This window comes from Engystomops pustulosus, chromosome 5, assembly GCF_040894005.1.
Source record: "Engystomops pustulosus chromosome 5, aEngPut4.maternal, whole genome shotgun sequence".
NCBI classification, from domain to species: Eukaryota; Metazoa; Chordata; class Amphibia; order Anura; family Leptodactylidae; genus Engystomops; species Engystomops pustulosus.
Window position 1 is genome coordinate 89,017,805 of NC_092415.1, and position 22,126 is coordinate 89,039,930.

Consider the following 22,126-nt stretch of genomic DNA (forward strand, 5'->3'; position numbering starts at 1 on the left):
TTGCCCGCTACAGTCACATTCTGTTTACTTTTACATTCCTGGAGCTAATCTGTAACATTGTTGAGATGCCATAACAATAACTGGATGGCTGGATCTGTTTATCTGTTCTTTGAGGTAGGATTGCAGCACTCTGCTATGAATGATGGTCGGTTTAGTTAAAGGTTCAGGCACGTGAGGCAAATCCTTTAAAGATGTTATTGTTATCATTAATTGTTTTATTGCTCTTAGCATGTTATGTGACTACCAGAAGCTAAGCATATTGATCTTAAAGTGCTAAGTTATCATCTATTTCTTTAACTGTGGGTGCTAGCTCCTTCAAGTGGTTTGACATTCAACTCAAAATATTGGAAACGCAATTCAAAGGCACCACTCGTGATGGTAATATTGTTTTTCCAACACATTTACTAAACATGAAGGAAATGCAAACTTACCTCCAGTCACAGGTGGAGCCTTTTGATTGCGTTTCAAAACACAACCAAATTGCCACTTGTGAACGCTGCCTAAGGGGCTCTGAAAAACATAATGGAACCTAAAAAATCTATCAAAATCCGCCCTACAAAAGCTCAATGGTGCTCCTTCCCTACCTCGCCATATGCCCAGACAGCAGGTTACGTCCCCATGTGGGGTGTCCTCTTACTCAGAAGAAACTGCACAATATATTTGTAGATGCATTTTATAGAGTGACCCAAAGAATAAAGGAGAAATGTCAGAATTAACACAGAATGAAAGCCTTAAAAACAGAGCCCACAAGAAAACGCTGCAAATGTGTTTTTATTGTCCAACAGATAACAAGCCCATATACATCTTTGTTACGGAATTTGAAAAAGATGCATATTCATATAAGGATTGACTTGCACAGGGGACCCAGTCATGAGTAAGGGCACATGTGTTGACTGGGGAGACTGTTTTTGTACAATTTTTGATGTTATTACGAAGTTGAAATAAAGTCTTACATGCCAGGTCTACCTGTGTAAATCAATGTATGCTAAGCCTTAACAGAAGCCTTGAAGAGTACAAATTTATATTCTAGTAAATCTTTAGGGGTATTTATCAGTGCCTATATTCTAGTTTTCTTCTTGTGCCCCAGGAATTGCAACTATTTTCCCCCATACGCAACTTGGCGTGGAGAGGGAATGAAAAGGGATGTGCCCGGTGGCACCCGTTTCCTGGCAAAGTCTGGTGTAGAGTTACCTGCCAGCACAGCCACCCGCAGGATATATCTGGAGGTCGAAGTCTGTCAATATATCTGTCTAGTGCAAGGGAGTAGGGTTAACATTATGTGCCGCCACACCAAGAGCCAGTATGTTATATCCCCCTATAGAATCTACAAGAGGATGGAGTAATGCAAATACCTCTAAACAGATGTGAAATTGTGGATTATATTGGTCATTTTAGTACACTCAACTAAGTAAAATAGGATATTTTTGTATTTTGTGAGGTCTTTATATATCCCCTTTCAGTATCATAATAACTGGGTACTTACTGGTTACCACTGCTCCCAGGCCCCACTACTCTGCATTTCTCAACAACATGTAAAACAATAGAGGTGGTTGCTTGGGAATAATAATATCAAAGACATGGGGAAGCATTAGGTGCAATTTTATTTTGTTATACAGAAAACTCCTTTCATTTTAATGGGACTGAAAGCTGATTACATTATTCAGCATATCTGTTGTCAGTAGCATGGATTTTGATGATGAAAGCTGATAAAGATATTTGCCAGAAATGAGAATGACAATTTCCAAAAAGTGCCTTGTATCTCACAAAGCAACAATTTTTTTTCTAGTATACTGGTCTCACAGATAAAAAAATATATAGGAAAAAAATCTACAAGTAAATATAAACAGAAACTTTATTATATTTTATTATACATTTATTATACATTTTGTTGTCTGGTGGTAATGAATCAAAACAAAAATAGGAAACACATTCCCTTTACACCTTCAAGTGACCCTATTGACAATGGTGAAATAGCTTTCCTATATGAAGCTTTCAATTTTCCTGTGGATAACACTGCTACACGTTTTCCTGCTTCTAGTCATGTATAAGACATATTCTAGGACTGGAAATTACAAGAGCTTTAACTGATTATTTTCAATGTTCTCACCAAATTCTTAAAATAAATCAGATCTTCCTTGTGAATTTCATTGTGCATACATGACACATTTTAATATTGCAGGTCAATTTAGATTAAGTAGTATCAGACAGTCCTAAGAAAAACGTATGTTATGATGAATAAGGGGATATGTCCTACACATTTTGTGGTTAATTCCAGGACTAATTTAATTTAGGGTTAAGCCTGTTGTTTATTCGCCTCTCATATTTAAGGGTTTTCCCTTGAAACAGGATAGGGCCTAACTTGCTGATCAGTGGTGATCTCAGTGATGGGACCCCCACTGATCACGAGAACGGGAGTCCAAGGGGGTCCGATGTATTCCAGATGGTCCCCTCGTCCCTCCCCGAGATGACTGAAGCAACCAGTTGGGCAGGGTCAGACTGCCCTGTTCAGCACTGACGGAGTTTGCTGGGATGAATCAGTCCCTTGTGCTGGTCAGATCCCATGGACTTAGCATGGTGCATCGGATAGGAGTCCCAACCTGTTAGCTGAACAGCAGCACTGCCACTATAACTGTTCGGCCAGCAAATAGGAACTCCTACATTTTTTGCTGATGGTTATGTGGAGGAAAATCCACATAATCATGTCATGTCATCTATGTATGTGTGGATATATCCTTTATTCATGTGTGATGTGTGAGATAAGAACATTTTATAGGAGTGAGCTAGGTAATCTATCAAAATCCACTTACTTATATATCCAGGCACTGTGACTGTGGTAATCCTCTTATATTTGTTATCCATGGATTCCTTCCTTTTAAAATCAACTTTTAAAATGATGCCATGGGCATGTACCAGAAGCCCTCTGTGCTCTGGCTTCACGAGGTGTTGTTATACTGCAGCAACATGGCACAGTCTCACCCTCCCTTCTGAACTTCCTGAAGATCTCAGCAGCAGAGAAGCATGGTGGTGCTCTGATAACACGCTGATAGCATTTCAGGCTCGTTGGCATAATTTTAAAAGGTGATTTTAGAAGGAAGGAGGCCCTGGAGAACAGATCTAAGATTAGTGCAGTCATGGTGTCTGGATCTATGAGTAAGTGTTCCTACTTTATCATGATTTTCACTAGTTTTAACTAGCTCTCTGTGTTTCAAAGGTAGCTTGCAAAAAATAAAGTTATGGCCCTTAAACAATTTTGCCTGAAATTTGCTAAAAATGCCCCCCTCAGTGAAACCTTTTCAGGCCTCGTCATTAAGGGGTTAAATGCATGACCATTTTCTACTGTACCTTACCTAATATTGACACAAATTTGCTGGTGGGCAATGAGCCATTTAGCACAGATCAGAGGTACTTCATGTGCTTATGTAGCTACAGGGATGAGTGACAAGAATCCATGCATCCTGCAATGCTCTTTATGTCAGCAGTGTGATAGTACACTGGAGTGTGTGGCTGCTGCAGGTACAGGCACGGGAATGTGAGGCTCCAGCCTGTGCCTGCTGGCTGGCTGGGTGGGTGTTAGCAGTTTCCAGAGGTCACACCAGACCGGGGGCTGCCTCCTCCCCTCCTCCTGACAATGTGTGTGTGTGTGAGATGACTGCTGACTGAGGGGACTGATGGCGGAGCCCGCACACTACCGGCGGCCCGGGATGCTCTCTTTGCCTTCGTTCGGCTGCCGGGAGGGCGACAAGCCGCGGAAGAAGGCTTTCTATTTAGTCAGGATGAAGCCGCTGAAGGAGCCCAGCAACAACAACAACGTGTCCTTTGTCATCCACTGTCACATAGGCAAGGAGATAAAGCACATATGCAGCAACTGCAGCCGCGGAGAGGAAGGTAAGTGCTCGGCGGGGACATCACACTGGCGGGGGCACCGGGGGCAGCTGCCGCCCCCCTCCCACTATCACACAATGCAGTGCCTGGAGATGGGACCGAGGAGGGGGCGACGTGTCTACACAGTGCCATTGTGTATGGACTCCATATAGTCCGCTCACTGGTATGAGGGGGCTTCACCCCATTATATCTGTGCTGGGTGCAGGGCCCCCGGGCATCACCTCATCAGAAGCTGCGGCTGTGCCCCCTGCTGGGCAGAGTGGGGACCACCGCCAGGGAACATGAGAATGGAACAGCTGAGAATACAGTGGAGCATGGGAAGGAGACGGGCATCTACTGATATACACATAGTCTATGCGCTCACCACATAGGTAGTAAGTATGGAAAATGGTGGTATATGGTACAGATATACACAGTATAAATGGTAGAGAAGATTATATATATATATATATATGGAATGACTAGAGGGAGGTATATGGTTTAGATAGATGGAAGTATATAGTACAGATATATACAGTATATATATATATATATATATATATATATATATATATGGTATAAGCAGAGGGAGGTATATTGTACAGAAAGATACAGTATTCATATGGTAAAGATAGAGGAAGGTATATAGTGCAGATAGATACAATATATATGGCATAGATATAGAGAGGTATATGGTACAGAGAGAGATACAGTATATAAATAGTATAGATAGAGGGAGGTATATGGTACAGATAGATGCAGTGAATATATATATTTGGTATAGATAGAGGAAGGTATATGCTACAGATAATATATAAATATATATATGGTTTAGATAGAGGAAGGTATAAAGTATAGATAGATACAGTATATATTTGGTATAGATAGATGAGATAAATGGTATAGATAGAGGAAGGTATATCATACACACAGATACACTATATATATGGTATAGATGGAGATATATGGTATAGATAGATGGAGTTATATGGTATAGATAGTTGATAAAGGGAACAAATATGGTATAGCATTGGTGGAATTGTTTGAACTTGAACACCCTAACCTAAGCCAAAATTAGGGTACATATGTAAGGAAGTTGAATAGATAAAGTGCCATCCCTGTCGCCAGATCCTATGTTTAGTAAAACCCGATGTTCCAAGCTATTGGTTGTTGCAGTGCAGGGAGGGGGTGACCCTGGGGATGGGAGTTTTGAAGGTCACCAGGAGGTGTTGTTGTACACCTCTATTACTATACCTGGCAGCTGAGCTTTGATACATTTCCTCCTGATCTCTCTGACTCCCTGCAATGCTGGGAAGTGAGGACTTCACAATATCCATTGATTTCTCACAAGGCTGCAGCTTGGAGGCTTAATTCCTTCTACTGTGTGTGTGCGGGATCTGGCTGTGGTGTGTCACCAGTGGTGGATGCGGTGTCACCTGGCTCCATGCTGTGGATCCACTTATAAGATAGGTGAGACTGGAGGTGAACATGACATAACAAGGCAAGGAGAATGTATATTACTAGTGAAGCTTATGACAGACGTCTGGTTACACTTGTCAGAAGTCTACAGACTTCATAGATTCATGAGTTTAGAAGCTGTACAACATGTATATTGTGATGGGAGGTTATATTACACTGCAGATACTAAAGCTACTATAAGTACAGTAGCATGTGATCAAGTGACACTGATGCTAATATACTATATACCTTATGTATATCATTTGAATCCATTGCTTCTCTTAAGAACAAAGTGTGGGGCAGCATCCAAAATTGCCCAATCTGAACCCGCTTACACAATGGCGGATGCCCACAGCAGAAAGGTCCTTGTTGCATGGATCCAGGAAGATACAATGGAGGAAAAAGCAGCAGCACTCCATTGTAATCCAGAGAATCAACTGATCTCTATATTCTTTAAAAATACATGCACATTCAGTGTTATCGAAACCTTGCAGGTATTTGTGATGAATAAAGAGAACACTTGATTCACTGGATCACAAGAGCGCTGCTGCTTTTTCCTCCATTGCTTCTTATGTCAGCTGATGGTTTAGGCTGCGGTCACACGCGTTATGATTCTGTTTAACGCATGCGTTTTCAAACAGCTGAAGAGATTTGCCTAATTACACAGTTATAAGACACATGCATTAACGTAAAGTCATTGCATGTGTTTGTTAATGCTTTGTTTACACATGTGTCAATGTAATGGTAATGCATGTGTTAGTGTTAACATGTTAACAAAGCATTAACACATGCGTTTTGTAAACGCAATGTTGACAACAATATAATTAGGCAAATCTCTTCAGCTGTTTAAAAACACAAGCATTAAACACAAACTAAATGCAACGTGTGACTGCAGCCTTTGAGACCCTCGCTTCTCCTGCTGTTACACAATAACACATGTTACAAGCATCTTACAAACAGAGAATGGTTCTAATGATGATGAGGTGGCTCTTTTTGAATACTATTTCACTTTGTATGTATAATTTCATATTTATATATAATCTATATGTTTATGCAATCCCTTGGAGCTCAATCAGTACTTTCCACTGAATCAACCTGTATCTAGTACCAAATTCCAGCAATATTACCCTTAAAAGTATAACCAATATCACACAGCTAATTTGTACTGAATTTATCCATGGAAAAGGCTCATATGAAATCAGAGGTACCATAAAATACATCCAGTAATACTGCATGAGGGGCTTATTACAGCTCCATAATAGAGAGCCAAGAGCCTGAATAAGAAGATTACTACAGCTCCATAGCAAAGAGCCATGACCTCAAATAAGGAGGTTTTTAGAACTCCATAGTAAAGAGCCATGACCTCAAATAAGGAGGTTTTTAGAACTCCATAGTAAAGAGCCATGGCCACAAATTATGAAAGTTTTTAGAAATCTATAGTAAAGAGCCATGACCCAGAAGTTTACCACAGGAGTTTACCACAGCTCCATAGTAAGACTTCTAGTAAGGCTTCCAGAAGACTATGGTCTAGAGCAGGAAACCCCCCTTTAAACTGTGTCCCCAAGGTGTGCAGTGCCCCCCATAACATTGCCAGGTCCACGATGTTCCCTAGAAGTACCAGCAACTCAGGGCAGCCAAAACATTGTCAGCCAGAGTATAACAACACTACAGAGGAAGGGTCAACTGTGTTACCAGATCTTCTATTCTGGTCATGAAGCCTGATGATTCATCACATAAATGTAATCTTAGGTTAGAACTCAATCACTTAAAGAGAAGTGAATAATGTTCTGTAGACTTGGTGATTTAGTGGAACAACTTCACCCATAGCAAACCTGTATTCTCTAAGAAGCCTTTTAGAGGTAAACTCCACCTTTATAACCATTTCACAAGCTCCCGTACATCTGTGTGAAAATAAAACAGCTTTGTATTGATAAAATCAACAACAGCAATGTGTTCACAGCTCATACAAAGATGTATCTGTCACCAAGGTTACAGACTACAAACCAATGCTGTGTAATCTTAGTCTGTAGTCATAATTAATGTAAATTTAGGCATAATAAAGGAATGATAGAGCTTACTTCGGGGAATTGTTGTTTCATGGAGAATACAAGTATTAGTTAAAGAGAACCCGTCATGCAAAATAACCCCCCTAAACTAAATATATTTTCATAAACTGCCATTAGAGAGCATTGCCTCTATCCCTTCATTGTCCCTCTACATGCCTGTAAACCTAAGCAATGAGGTCCTAAACTGTATGCAAATGACCTGTGAAATGTCCAATAAGTCATTAGCATATTCAAGCTGTCCACTCTATTCATGAGTGGGAGGCACAGCCACACCCCCAGTGCATGACTGACAGCCTGTATAATGGAGTGAGGCTGTATAATGATGTGCTTCCTGGTGCTGGTGGCCACGCCCCCTGCAGCCTGTGTGTGCATGTGTGTGTATATAGGAGAAATACAGCAGCTCCAGGCAGCCATGTTACAGCAGAACATGTCAGATTCATGTGTAGCTGATGTCTGTGTCTCTCACCTGTATATTAGGAGGATGCAGCACAGACACTAGCCATGCTTTACTATACATTTCACACAGACATGAGCAGGGGGAGGAGAGGGGAGGGGTAACAGGGGTGACATCACTGCCTCTGACCATGTGACCAGCCTCATTTACATGATAAAGAATAGATGATTTTACAATGATTAATGTATGAAATAACTAGATAAAGGCTGGGATGGGATCCTTGTGAGCTGCTCCAACAGGTAGTAGTGACAGGACAAGTGACACAGACCTGATGACAGGTGTCCTTTAAATGTGTCCTTTCGTTGGTCCTTTCTGCTCCACGTCATATTATTACATTGTGGCGAGCAGAAAGTAAATGTCTGCCTCTGTTTTATAGTCGTTAATTGCGGGTGCCTGCTGTATTATATGGCTGAAATCATGAAGTGATTGAAACTGCACTTAAGGGCCTATCAGTTGTCTCCAGGCTGCCATGTACAGATGCCTTTAAGACCATTTTAGTTTTTTATTCTGTATAAGGCTGGCAGCACATGAACGCATTTGCTCTGTGGAAACAGACCCGTGTGCTGGTCCAATCCCAGCTGCAGTTCGGTCAGCAGACAGGGACTCTCTGCATCATATTTCTGGACTCCCATCCACTGAACTGTGAACTGTGCTGCTGAAAAATTAAAATGTTTAAATAGCAAAATGGCCAGAATTCTTAAGGGGTTAAATTTAGTGGTAATATAATCGGCCATTTGTTGGCTGGATAGAAGCATATTTGTTAGTAACTTGCAGATGTTCCTTGTGTAAGAGTCACATGCAGTGTTATTGTGCCTGGCACAGGCAGATGACTGGACTGACAATGACTCTTCCAGGTTCTTATATCATTATGTTTGTAGAAATTGCACAGAAACCTCACTGCCTATGACAAAACTTTTTATATGCAGCAGTTTCCTTAAACACCATCTTTAGTAGGTGTCCAGATATTCACCCTTTAAAGGAAACCTACCACTTTAAATGACCCTTCTGACCCACAAATACCTTAAGCTAGCTCAGGATGAGCTGATGCCGGACCATATTTTCAATTAAACCAGAAACCGCTGTATTTGTAGAAAAATGATTTTCTTGTGGTAGTAAAATCTCTCTTCGGCGCTTCTGTAAGCGTCATACAGCGCGCACCCCGGACCCTGCTCCGCGATCACGCTCTCGTCAGCGCCGCTCCCGTCACTAATTTTGCTGTGCCCGAGAGCCGGTGACGTCACCGAGCTCTCGGGCACACTAGCGCATGCGCACCACCTCCTCCCGGCGCGTCGCGGCCGGATCCCATTGCGCATGCGCGAAGTCCTGAAGCCTCGTAGTATCGCGAGGCTTCGGAGAGAAGACCGAGAAGACCACCTCCACTATGCTCGCCGCTCCCACCAACGAAAGGGGGGGCTCCCTCCACTGCCACTACGAGGCTTCGGGACTTCGCCCATGCGCAATGGGATCCGGCCGCGACGCGCCAGGAGGAGGTGGTGCGCATGCGCTAGTGTGCCCGAGAGCTCGGTGACGTCACCGGCTCTCGGGCACAGCAAAATTAGTGACGGGAGCGGCGCTGACGAGAGCGTGATCGCGGAGCAGGGTCCGGGGTGCGCGCCGCATGACGCTTATAGAAGCGCCGAAGAGAGATTTTACTACCACAAGAAAATAATTTTTCTACAAATACAGCGGTTTCTGGTTTAATTGAAAATATGGTCCGGCATCAGCTCATCCTGAGCTAGCTTAAGGTATTTGTGGGTCAGAAGGGTCATTTTAAAGTGGTAGGTTTCCTTTAATAGCATTTTTTCGGTAAGTTTTTCTTCATCCTGTGCAAATCAGTAGTCGGAGCTTTGAGATTTTAATGCCATGCATAGAGTTAAATCATTAGATTTTGTCAGCCTAAAATGGCCACTAGGCCGCTTATAGCGATATAGACAACGTTCATGCCACATGATGTATGTTTCACGTTCTGCTATTAAAGTTCCATAAATATCAATTGTGTCCATACGGTTGCACAGCCAGAGGCTATTATTGGCTATGCACTAGTTTTTTGGGTGCCTTTTTTTTGTTGTTGTTGGTGTGCCATGTGAGCTGTATTTATTATGTGTCAGGGCCACAATTTATCTTCTTTTTTGACATTCAAACCTTTTTTTTTTGTCTTTCAATTTTGGAACATCTCTTCAATCCCAACATTTTTCCTGCACTTCTAATTTTTGGAACATTTTGTGGCACATAATTAAAGCAATAAAAAGCAAGTCTACCAACTTCTAAACCCCATTCTTGGTTGTTTTTTAGCATTCATGATACTCACTAGTTCTTCTTACGGTGCACCACATTATAACATCACAATGCAAATCACTACTTAAACCGAGAACCAAATTACATCAAATAGCGGCAAAAATAATAAATGCATCTGTCTGGGAAGTATACTGCAACAATTGGTTGGACTGTTAGGTATTCAGAATTTAGTTGTATCTACATCTTTAAGATGAAGATACCTTAAAATATATTAGCAATGCCAGTTCTACTCGGAATAGGGTCACCTTTACTAAGTGTCTACTGCGTGATGCACAATGATATTATTGTGTAGGATTGGGGTCAAAAGCAAAATAGTGAAAACTGATCTAAACTTAAAATGTTCCTTGTAATCCCATAAGAAACAAGTACAAAAAGGCAACTTTCACAAATAAATATAACAGTGTTGGAATATACTATATACATTGGGTTTGTAGTGGGGCCTGAAATTTGGTTTGTTTAACAGGCTGAATTTTATTTTTCAGTGCTTGACCCTATGCCAACTCTATTTTTCTTATCACATAACCTTATAACTCTTATAGCATCAGCATGGGTTTATGAGGGATCGGTCCTGTCAGACTAATCTGATTGTGTTCTATGAGGATGTAAGTTCCAGACTCGACCTGGGGGAGGCAATGGATGTTGCTGGACTTTTCCAAGACATTTGATTGACAGTGCCACATAAAAGGTTGGCACATAAAATGAGACTGCTGGAACTAGGGGAAAATGTGTGTATTTGAGAAAGCAATTAACTTAGTGCTAGAAAACAGAGGCTCATCATTAATGCCACATTCTCAGATTAGGTTGACATTACTAGTGACAGGGGTCAGTATTAGACCCCCTTCTTTTTAACATTTTTATTAATGACCTTGTAGAGGGTGCAGAGCAAGGGAAAAGCTACCCCCACTATGTTGCAGAACTGCAGTAGCTCCAGTTGGAGCTGAAGGCTCTTGTATGTGGGCAGGTTGCAGAGCAGCCGCCCTCAGGCACAGGCTCCTTTGCACCTCGTTCTCTTTCTAGTCTAGGCAGAGGTGCCAGTACTTACACAGTTACACAGCTCCGAAAGGTCGGACAGCTCCATGTAGGAGAAGACCAGCTCCAGCGCATGGCTCGGTAATCTCCTGAAGCCTGAGGCTGGAGGCTCACAGCAGGAGCCGCGGACGCTTCCTAGTTCCGGGTGATTCAAACCCCGTAAAACTCCCTTATCACCTAGCATCGAGCAACATCCTGCACATAATCACTTTACTGCTACTCTCCCAGGCTGTATTCCACGTGCCTGTGACGCCAATACCTCTGATAGCCTACGCCAGCACCGCTGCAGCCCAGATGATCAGCAATGAAAAGTTAGAGGGCACTTGCCTGGGTCTACTGGGTGTTGGTTCCAGCAGCGCTACACAGAACTAGCCAAATCAGTCCCTGTCCCCAATGGGGCTCACAATCAAATCAACATATCAGTATGTTTTGAAGTGTGGGAGGAAACCAGAGGACCCAGAGGAAACCCATGCAAACACAGAGAGGACATACAAACTCTTTGCAGATTCTGACCTGGATGGGTCGTGAACCCAGGACCCCAGCACTGCAAGGCTGTAGTGCTAACCTCCGAGCCACCATGCTGCCTTAGTCAAAGGATAGATTTGAGTCTTTTTCCATACTATGATACCATGATTTTAATAGTCTGTGAAGCTGCAGCATGGAGGGGCTCTGGTAACATCACCTCATTAGCATAATTTGTTGATTTTAGAATTATTGGATTATAATGCTTGATTTAGGTGGTAGATTTCATATAGATTTAAATACAAACATCACCATTTTTTTTTCTTTTTCTCAGTAATTATAAACATTTTTTTCATAATAAAGGGTTGATAGTTAAAATGATTGTTATACCGAACCTAGTTTGTAGAGTATTTATTGGTGCTTTTAAGGCTTCATAGAATCCAGGAAGACCGTGGCGGCCATGGTAAAATAATTGTTATTGGAAATTGTTGTTCCCTTGGATAATGAAGGAAACATTTGGGGTCATTCAGCAGAATGTAGAAGCACTGAAATAATGGCATTGCCTTATGAACCATTATGAAGGCATTGCAATTATTATCCCCTTTACACCAGCTGCACGCCGATGGGGTATGGAGGGACACAGCGCAGATGGCAGCAGATTGGGCCTGGCACGGGGCCTACTCAGTACCCACACCATGTTAAAAATTCACCTTGAACATTTGCAATGTTTTTGCCTTGTGGGCACATCAGGAGGCTTGGGCTTTTTTTTGTTTAATAAAAATACAATATACGATTCTAATATACATGCAGTCCCCGGGTTACGTACAAGACAGGGTCCTTGGGTTTTGTCCCATTGACAATTGGATTTTCAGAATGTTTTGGCTGTAATGGGACCAATTTTTTTGCTGTAACGGGACCAAGGATTATCAATAAAACTTCATTACAGACACCTTACAGCTGATCATTGTAGCCTGGGACTAATATAAACCATCCAGAGAGCTTCACCAGAGATCACAGTGGGCAGAGAGGTTCGTCTGTAACTAGGGGTCGTTTGTTAGTCGGGTGTCCTTAAGTAGGGGACCGTCTGTATGTATATTCCATCAAATATATTCAATTCTAATATTTACTTTTGTCTTACATTTTAGTTTGTATTTGTTTATTTCATATTTCCATGTTTATTTACAACATAATAATTATTCGATAGGTAAATTATGTGTCTAGCATACAGTACTGTCCTTAAATTCAGGGACTTGACTAAAAATGTTGATTGTCTAGTGATGTAGATATTAGAGCCATGATGGGAAATTGGATGACTCTTCTGGATGAAAAGTGCTGATTAGCATCTCGTAAGTGATTTGCAATACAGAAGTGGTGATGGAAAATAATACTTAATGAAGATGTAGCAAAAGAACACAAGTACCAAAAATAAACATGTAACCTCAAAGGACTATTTGGCCATCACCTTGTGCTGTTTCTCTGAACTATTGTTTTACAAAGGCTGAAATTTTCACTATGTTTCTATACTCCCTATGTCCATATACTCACAGTTGCATCTGGTATATAGGTCATGTCAGTAATGTTTGCTTGTGGGAAAAAAAAGTGGCGGCTTCTTATTGATTTTACTGGGAAAGGGATGTTAGTACAGATTTTCGTTTTTCCTCGGGTAGACATTAAAGAGAACCTGTCACCAGGTCCTGTTTCAGGGCATGCTGACAGGTTCTCTTTAATGTCCACTAAACTTCCGGCCTCACCTGTTTACTTATAAAAAGTATCCCCCTAAGTCAAGCAAATATGACTCTTCTTATCTCTTTTTCAGTTGAGTCATCTAGTGGTTGCAGGGTTAGTATCACTTCAGAAGCCACTACCTTCTGTTATGTAGTACCTAGAAACATGCTTGTTGTGTCATATTATATACATAATATATCAAATATGTAAGAGACACAGTTGGAAAAGCAAGCTGCAGATAAAGATCCAGTTCTGCCTATTTTTCAACTGCTTGCATGTCCAGTGTAGCTCACATTTTAAAGATGAGATTCTTATCATTTATAGGACACAAAAAACATGTTTCTAAGTCCTTTAGAACCAAGGGGTTTTCCCACAAAGTAAAGTTGGGCCCTATCCACAGGATAGGGCCTAACTTGCTGATCAACTGGGGTCACAATGCTGACACCCCCGCTGATCGCAAAAACGGGTCCGTCGGACCCCTCGTCGCTCCATCAGGTTAATGGAGCAGATGCCGGGCATGACCATTCTGCTCCATTAATCCTGTGGATAGGGCCTAACTTTACTTCATTGTAAAACCCCTTTAAGGAGGACCTATCCTTTAGTAAGCAGCTCCTAGTGCCCAATTTATGGGTGACAGCTCCTCTTTAAGTGACACTACCCCTGAACCAGTAAACTTGACTCATTTCATGTGAAAATGGGATGAGAATAGTCATATGAACCCTGTATAAATCATTCAAGAGACAAGTAAAGGGAATACTTACACTATCCTTTTCCTTAAAAATTGTATCTCAGTTTGAGAGAAGAAACATGACATTATTAGACAGAACACAGATGAAGGAGAGGGCTTTGGCTGCTTCTCCACACTCTTATCTTTTTTGCTGACACATCACATTTTGAGGTTTTAGAAGTAGATTTCTATTATTGTATCTGGTGTTCTTTTGTCTCATGTATTCTCTTTATCTGTCAACACTTTATGTCTCCATCTATGTAATTATGAATGATGGCATATGGAAGGTGTTCTTCCAGTTTGCCAGTGTCTGATCATCACATAAACAGTAATAATACTCATTAAGATTTATAACTTATACTTTACTTCCATATTTCAGCTGAAGAAGTAGAAAGACTGGCTGCCATGCGCTCAGAGTCCCTAGTACCTGGCACACACACCCCACCCATCAGAAGAAGAAGCAAATTTGCAACTTTAGGAAGACTTTTTAAGCCTTGGAAATGGAGGAAGAAAAAAAGTGAAAAGTTCAAACAAACATCTGCAGGTAATTTTCTTTACATATCATCTGACAAATCTTTTGAAATGTTAGTTTTAGGCCCCTTCTACACTCACAAGTGTGATGGGATGAACTCGCATCACACTCGCAGTGCATGCTGCCCGGATCCCTCTGCCTAAATGCTGCAAACCGGAACTGAACTGACATGCTGAGTTCCGTTCAGGTTTGCAGCGTTCGGGGTGTGCAATCCGGCAGCACGTGTTGCGAGTGTCGAAGGGGCCTTAGTCATTCATTTCCTTTAAAGGGGGCATTCAACCACCTCCACCTCTTTTTCTCTAGCCTCCACTGTACTAGAGCAATTTCAGGACCAATAATGGTTATTGGGGCCTCTGTTGTCATGTGGGAAGTTGCAGGCTGTTTGCTCCGGCTGAGGACTGCCCACCTGACCATATGGAGCTTGAATGCAACCAATGACTCTTTCACATTGGTGTTTTTTTCACATCAGTGAGCTTTCACAGAACCCATTTTGACACGTACAGATTTGTTCCCTGATCCCTTACTGAACCATTCTTTTCAATGAGTTTTTTCACACTTCAGTTTTTTTTCTGCTGGTCCAATGTTGTCAGTGAACAAAAAAGGATACCAATGCACTTCTCAATATCACTATATACCAAGAAATTAGGGACTTTCTGCTGGTGGGGGCAGCAGCCAGCAACACTTCCAAAAGTCAAATGCATGTTCAATAACTAAAGCAAGAACAAAACAATTAGTAATATAGCATGGATCTGTACCAATACCAATAGAGCCAATATGAGATTATAGCATGGATCTGTACCAGGATTATATTAAATACCCTGAAAAAATCCTCCTTCAACTACATATGAAACTGATATTTTCCACTGACCACTGATCAGTGTAAAAAACTGAAGTGTGAAAAAGCAGATTGAAAAGAATGGTTCAGTAGGGCATCAGTGAAAAATCACTGAAGTCAGGAAAAGAAAAAACTATGTGTGTGTATCCATAAGCCAGAATGGGTTCAATGAAAAAAATAAATGCCAATGTGATTCCACCCTAACAGTACTGAATCCAGTGAGGCCTAAAGAAAAAAAAAGTCTATTAAAGGATGGAAAATGTTGAAGTTGCTGGGGATGGTGCTTGGATGGTCCTTGTCCTTATACACTGTAAAAACGAATTGGCGACATGTTCCATGGACATGATTCCACTGAGTTATCCATTTCTTCATACATTTCTTGGAGGAATCACATATTAAGTTCCCCTTATCCACCTATATCAGAGGCCTCAGTTGCTCCCATAGATTCCATATGAAGCACAGCGCTAGGGTACTGGCCCGATTATGTATGCTTTTCTATGCAAACACAAGTGATAGGTAACCAAAACCCATCGTATTGCATTAAAACAATACAAGACACCCGATTCTGGTTACCCATCGCTTGCGTTTCCTTAGGAGCACATCAGAGCACATACCTGTACCCTAGCGCTGTACCCTAAGGGTGCAGTCACAGAGTGCATTCTTGGTCCATTCTTGGTGCGTTTTTAAATGCACTGAAAATGCATGCATTTTAAACGCATTCTTTTTTGCATGTTTACCATATGTTTAGCTGATTTGAATCCATTATTATTCCATTATTATTTATTTGTGGAAGTTAAAGAAGCTGTGAAAATGTTAATACAGCTGCTTACACTGAAGCAATGAAGAAAAACGGATTCAAACCAGCCAAACGCATGGTAAACATGCAAAAATACATACGTTTTCAGTGCGTCCTAAAACGCACCAAGAACACACTGGGGGACTGTGGGATGTAAATGAGTGATTGCTGTACAGAAATCCTCCATAGAATTAGTAAATGTCAGCTTTTTATTAGGCTTAGTGGCCAGAGTTACACATTCCCTTTCAAAATGGGCACTAACCTGTTTATGTAAGGGATCAGGTGGCAGATCTTCTTCCCCGATTTTATTTGTCAGTTCCCCTTTGTCTTTAGGATTACAGCCTTCTGATATAACCAGGCAATGATAAGCTGAAGCATCATTGTGGCCTGTTTTTATAAGACATCTTAATAATATGATGTACAGAGTCGGAAATAAAGAGTAACTGTGACATTAGTATTTAGCAGGGAAACCTACATACATCCAATGATGTAAATAATGTGATATCACATCACAATGTACATGATCAGCCAGAGATTACAATGTATGTGATTAACCAGAGAAAACAGAGAATATTTAATGTGAATAGTTTGTGATTAGTAATTTGGCGAGTGAAGGTTATTTTCCTACCCAACTGGCACATCACAGAGACCGGATAAGCCAATACTAAGCAGCTTCCTAAAATTTATTTTTCCGATATATTTTTGGAGTGTGCAGAATCCTTAATGAATTATGCATATTGTCCTCTGATACAGGACAGATCAATGATATAAGGTAGCTTTTTTTTACCAATTGCTACCACTCAATGCCAGGATCAAACCTATGTAGTCCATGTGGATGCCCACAGAGGACATGCGCCAGTGATTGTGACTTAAAGTGACTGGTTTCTGCATGGCACGATTAATCTGCAGATGAGGGCGGAGTTTGCCCTTTCCATTGCTAATATATTCACCGCAATAATTAACCTAGTACAGGGTCAAAAGTCACAGCTTGAATTATTTTTATGTTGAGGGTTATTTATGTAACATGGATGTGATTTATAGAAATCCCATACTCTACACTGTGACCTTCATAGCAATTCTGCCACCAGTGTGAACTTCAGTGGACTAAGATGGTTTAGCATTGGTTTACTGAACTGAACATTCATAGACATTGCTAGAAAAGAAACAATAAAAATATAACAATGCAGATGATCTGAAAACTTTTGCTGGACCCATCCTAACAACATGTGAGCAAAGACTGATGGGGCTGCTGTAGGAGCTGGGGACTGAAGGGCTGGGTATTATTCATATGATGTGTGAAAAGCATTGGAATCTCAATGTATGCAAAACTGTTTGGTAAACGGAAACAATGCGCCATTTGCATTGCACTTGGTAAGTTACTGAAATGCCTGATATACGAGGGCAGTTCAATAATTTTTTTTTTCAAAAAAATGTTTTTATTAGTCCCCTTTTAGAAATATACACTTCTCCCAATGTTCTTACCATTTTTTAACCCCTCCAAAAACTAGGATTTATCGAACTCTTCAAAATACGCCTCTGTCTTGGTGATGACTTCCTCGTTTAAGCTACATTTTTTTCCCGCAAGCCACTTCTTCATGTTAGGGAACAAGAAAAAGTAGCAGGGAGCCAGATCGGGAGAATACAGGGATGTAATTCATAACACAATTCATGCAGTTTGGCGGCGACAACTCCGGATGAATGTGCTGCTGCGTTATCGTGTTGAAGCAGCAGCTTCTTTTTTGCCAAATACGGCTTAGTTTCTGGTGTGTAATGATGAATCCAGGTTTCATCAACGGTGACAACTCAACGCAAAAACTCCTTCGGATCTTGCTTAAATTGTTCCAAACAGTGCTTTGAAGTTAACAGCAGCATCCGCTTGTTGTTCACCGTGAGCAATCGCTCCACCCATCGGGCCAACAATTTTTTCATCACCAACTTATCATGTAAAATATTAATTGCCGTTCCGGTCTACACACCTACAGCCTTTGCTATTTCGCGCACATTCGTTCGTCGATCAGTGAGTATCATGTTGTGGACTTTTTTTAATGATTTCCTCGGTAACCACATCTGCGCTGTGTTCTGGTCGCTCCTCCTCAAAAACGGATGTTCGCCCACGTTTAAATTCGTTGAACCAATATCTAACTGTGGTCATAGATGGTGAAGTTTCCCCATAAACAGCATCCAACTTTGCTTTTATCTCCTTGCATTTTTTCCCATCCAAAAACAAAAAGCGAGTTACCGAACGATACCGCTCTTTTTCCATCTTAGCCAAAATTACGAAACACGTGTTACCAAATCCAAACTAACCTATCAATCAGTCTACAATTTGCTTTGCCGTCTTTTGACAGATGGCAGCACACGATGATAACACCAACTTCCCTCAGGAACGGCCTCTGTCGTCAAACACGGGTACTTATTAAACCGCCCTCATATTTTCCATATTTCACCATGTTTACCAAGAACTGAATCCATCACCCCTTCCGGAACATGTGTCTTTTACATTTGGAATTTGTTTTTATCACGTATCTTTAATTTTTATCTTTCAAAACGGGTGTAATTCATTCTGTGCTATTACCAAGTTTATTTCTCTCTTCTTGTTTTGTGATATTACTGACTCCATTGACAGCATGATTTTTTTGCTTGCTTTGTGTTATTGTTGAATTCATTGCACTTTTTGTCTATTTTGAGTCAGTTTTGACTGCATTGAGATGTTTCTCTGTTAGAAATGTGTATCATTGTTTCTAGATTTGTCTTTTCACTAGGACTCATTTGCATACTTGTAGCAGGAAAATTATTGAACAGAAATCTAAACATTTCTACACAGATTTATATATAACTGAATAGTTCTCATACTTTAGGCTCTTTTATGTCTTAAAAATAATGAATGAAATATGTCCATGCCATGAAGTTTTCGTTGAAAACATGTGGGGGGTGGGGGGGACATTCAAGAATTTGGGCGCAGGGTGGGGCTGGAAGCATGCTATAATTTTCAGTGGCACAAGGGATTGATGATTTGGCACACAAACAATAAGGTTTAGAACTGTCTTCCCATTCATGAAGGTGACATAGAACTCCCACAATAGAATAGAATTGTGCAACGTAAATTGTGCCACAAAACCAGTCCAAATAAATGGCAAAAAAGTGTTGGATTCTCAAGCAGCGCCACAATTCTGCAACAATAAAAATGAAGAAGTCGTCAGTCAGAAAAGCACCAATATTGTGCCGCCGCCTCTTCACAAATAAGGCGAAAGAGACGCAGCAAGGGGAAAAAATGTCTGACACTTTTCTCTTTGAAAACTGATAATAAATGCCCCCGGTATATCTTTAATGGTACGGTTGCATTCACATTTTTCTCAAAGAAAAACTGAAATCCCACTGGGAATGAATCCATCACATAGTGGAGACTTCCAATTGCATTTTTTATGCATCCCTCGTAAATGTGTATATGCTATGATTTACCTCACAAATGTGGATGAGACTGACAAGTAGGGCTAGAAAGTTGTGAGAAAGAGGAAGCTTCATATGCAGGTCACGGGTTGTACGTCATATTTCATTTTTGTGTTGGACTTGCTGACATTTCTACTGTATAGATGGCATTCTAATTTATTACTCAGCCTATAGCATGGCTACAGTGGACTTAGACATATAGGAGCCATGGTGCATTATATTCAATTTATGAAAGCAATTTCTTATATCTTTGTGGGCTGTCTCAATTAAGTTATTTAGGCTGTAAAGTTTAGGACCAGCCTGTTAGCTTTCCTTAAATATGTGTTGTTTTTTATGCAGGAGGTTCTTTGTCCCCATCAGGCACTAGTAGTGTGGTGGATGACAACCACTTTATTTCTATTCCTGATTATGCAAGAGCATATTTTCTTGGAGCTTTGCCATATGGCATACTAGACTTTTATGAATAAATTGACAACTGGGTGTTACCAGTTATATGAGTGTTCCTGCATTCTCAATCAATGCTGACTGCATAAGGTCACATTCTTTGGAAAAGAGAAAAAATAAATGTACAAATATTCATAAATATTCAGGAGGATTGAAGGGGTTGTACTTTTTTATATGGGCCCCAGGGGAGCTCCTGTTTAGTGTGGAGCCTGCCAGCTTGTGGCTCGGTAGTGGCGAGGCGTTGGCAGCATGCACCTGCTACAATTGCACCATGTTGGACAACCACTTTAACAAAGGATTGACAACCCAAATAGAAAGCATGAACCTGGCTTTTTAAAATACAAATGCATGGCAAATACAAGTATTTAGAAGATAGGTATTTCAGTGGGGGTGATGGCTTCTCTTCAAACATTAGTATTTAGTTTACAAACCTCTACCAACCTGCTATTCAGCCTGCGTAAAGCTGAAACTCCTAGAATATTGAAGGACACTGACACTATCCTGTTATGGCCTAAATTCCCATGACAGGTTCTCTTGAATCAACAGCTTTATATTATCTAAAAAATAGCTCTCTTGAAAAAATGGGAAAGTCAGAAAAAAGAAAGAATAGAAAAACTAAATATTTTCTCTTTTATTTTTTCTCTATTACAACGCTCTGTAACTAGAATTTTTTATTCGAGTCTTTGACAATTTATTTCTAATTTTATCAGATTTCTGCCCTGCATACCACTTTGGGCATCACAGGATGGGAGTGGTGCTGGACTATCGTATTAACTATAGCTATAGCTGAAATTTCCACCTAATCTGGACTGATCTACCTGTCAGAGATCACTTCTGGATTTACTGGGAGGTTGGAGCCTTTTAGTAAATCCAGCATGCGGTGCACCAGTGGTGCATCAGGTGCATTTATATGTTCAGGTCATTTACCTGGTGTTTTTGAAACCAAAACCAGGCGTGGATCATAATGGATAAAAGAGAGATAGTGGGGGAGATTTATTGTGTCTTCGCTGACAGTTTTCTGGTGGAGAAGACACGAAAATCTCCCCATCTCCTCCAGTTTTCCACCACGCAAACCAATTTGGCCACAGTAGACTCTGCTGAAATCTAAAGCAGAAGTGAGACCTCGTATAAACACAGTGCTAGTTCTGAGAAACCAGTCTTAATAAATTCCCCCCCAGTATATTTGTAAATCCAATTACTTTAAAAACTTTGTTCTAAAATGTGATCAAAAAATATGCTAGTTACAGGTTCCTTACAGGTTCGTTACATGATTGCTGTATTCTGTACTAGAAACTGGGCATAGAGGAGAATATCTCTATATTACATTGATACAAATACATTTTACTCTCATAGATTATGATGAAATTCCTGCAAATCTATTTACATATTCATATACAACATACAATCAGGTACACCAGTATGGTGCAGTATGGGCCCTAGATATGTGTGTGTACCATATAACCTATATGGTGATCCGATCTAATAGGTGTCTTTTTCCACAATGGGCCACAACATAGAAGTATTGCATTGCTTTGGTTCATACTCACCTGCACTCTAGCCTTAGGAGCCATATAATAAAACATAGTGACACGGTAGAGAAAGGTTGCATCTCTGGTGAATACATTTCCATGTAATACACCTTTCCCTAGGTGTGCTGCTGCTCCTTTGTGTCATATTTCCATCAGTAATATATAGAGCATATTGCTCCAGGGAGCTGTAATCTTAGTATTGTGCCTCTTTCATCCTAGGTATCATTTCTTATTAAATAACATAGAGGCCCGTGTGAATAACTGATCATAGCCACACAGGCATTTACAGCATGTAGTGGCTTAAATTGGCTGTCTTTCAATTTGGGTCCCTTCCACACATAAAATGGTAGAACACACTTGGCACTTTATCTTTACAAAAATTCTCATGAAGGGTTACTGATGCTTGTGTGGTAGCTACGGTATATTCTTTTGTAAAGGTCTTTTCGTGCTTCGGTTATGATGAGGA

At 40.7% G+C, this 22,126-nt stretch overlaps 1 protein-coding gene across 8 annotated transcripts in view; it reads left to right on the forward strand.

The window, feature by feature from the left end:
- The window catches only part of PHACTR1 (phosphatase and actin regulator 1), a 215,192-nt gene that overhangs the window by 130,740 nt on the left and 62,326 nt on the right, over positions 1-22,126 (forward strand). For 5 of the 8 annotated variants that reach the window (XM_072152611.1, XM_072152613.1, XM_072152610.1 and 2 more), the window contains one exon: positions 14,457-14,621. In XM_072152611.1, the coding sequence (XP_072008712.1) occupies positions 14,457-14,621 (165 nt within the window). Of the gene's footprint in view, positions 1-3,488; positions 3,886-4,236; positions 4,257-14,456; positions 14,622-22,126 lie in introns of those variants that run through there. The other 3 variants (XM_072152612.1, XM_072152609.1, XM_072152616.1) reach the window with 3 other exon arrangements.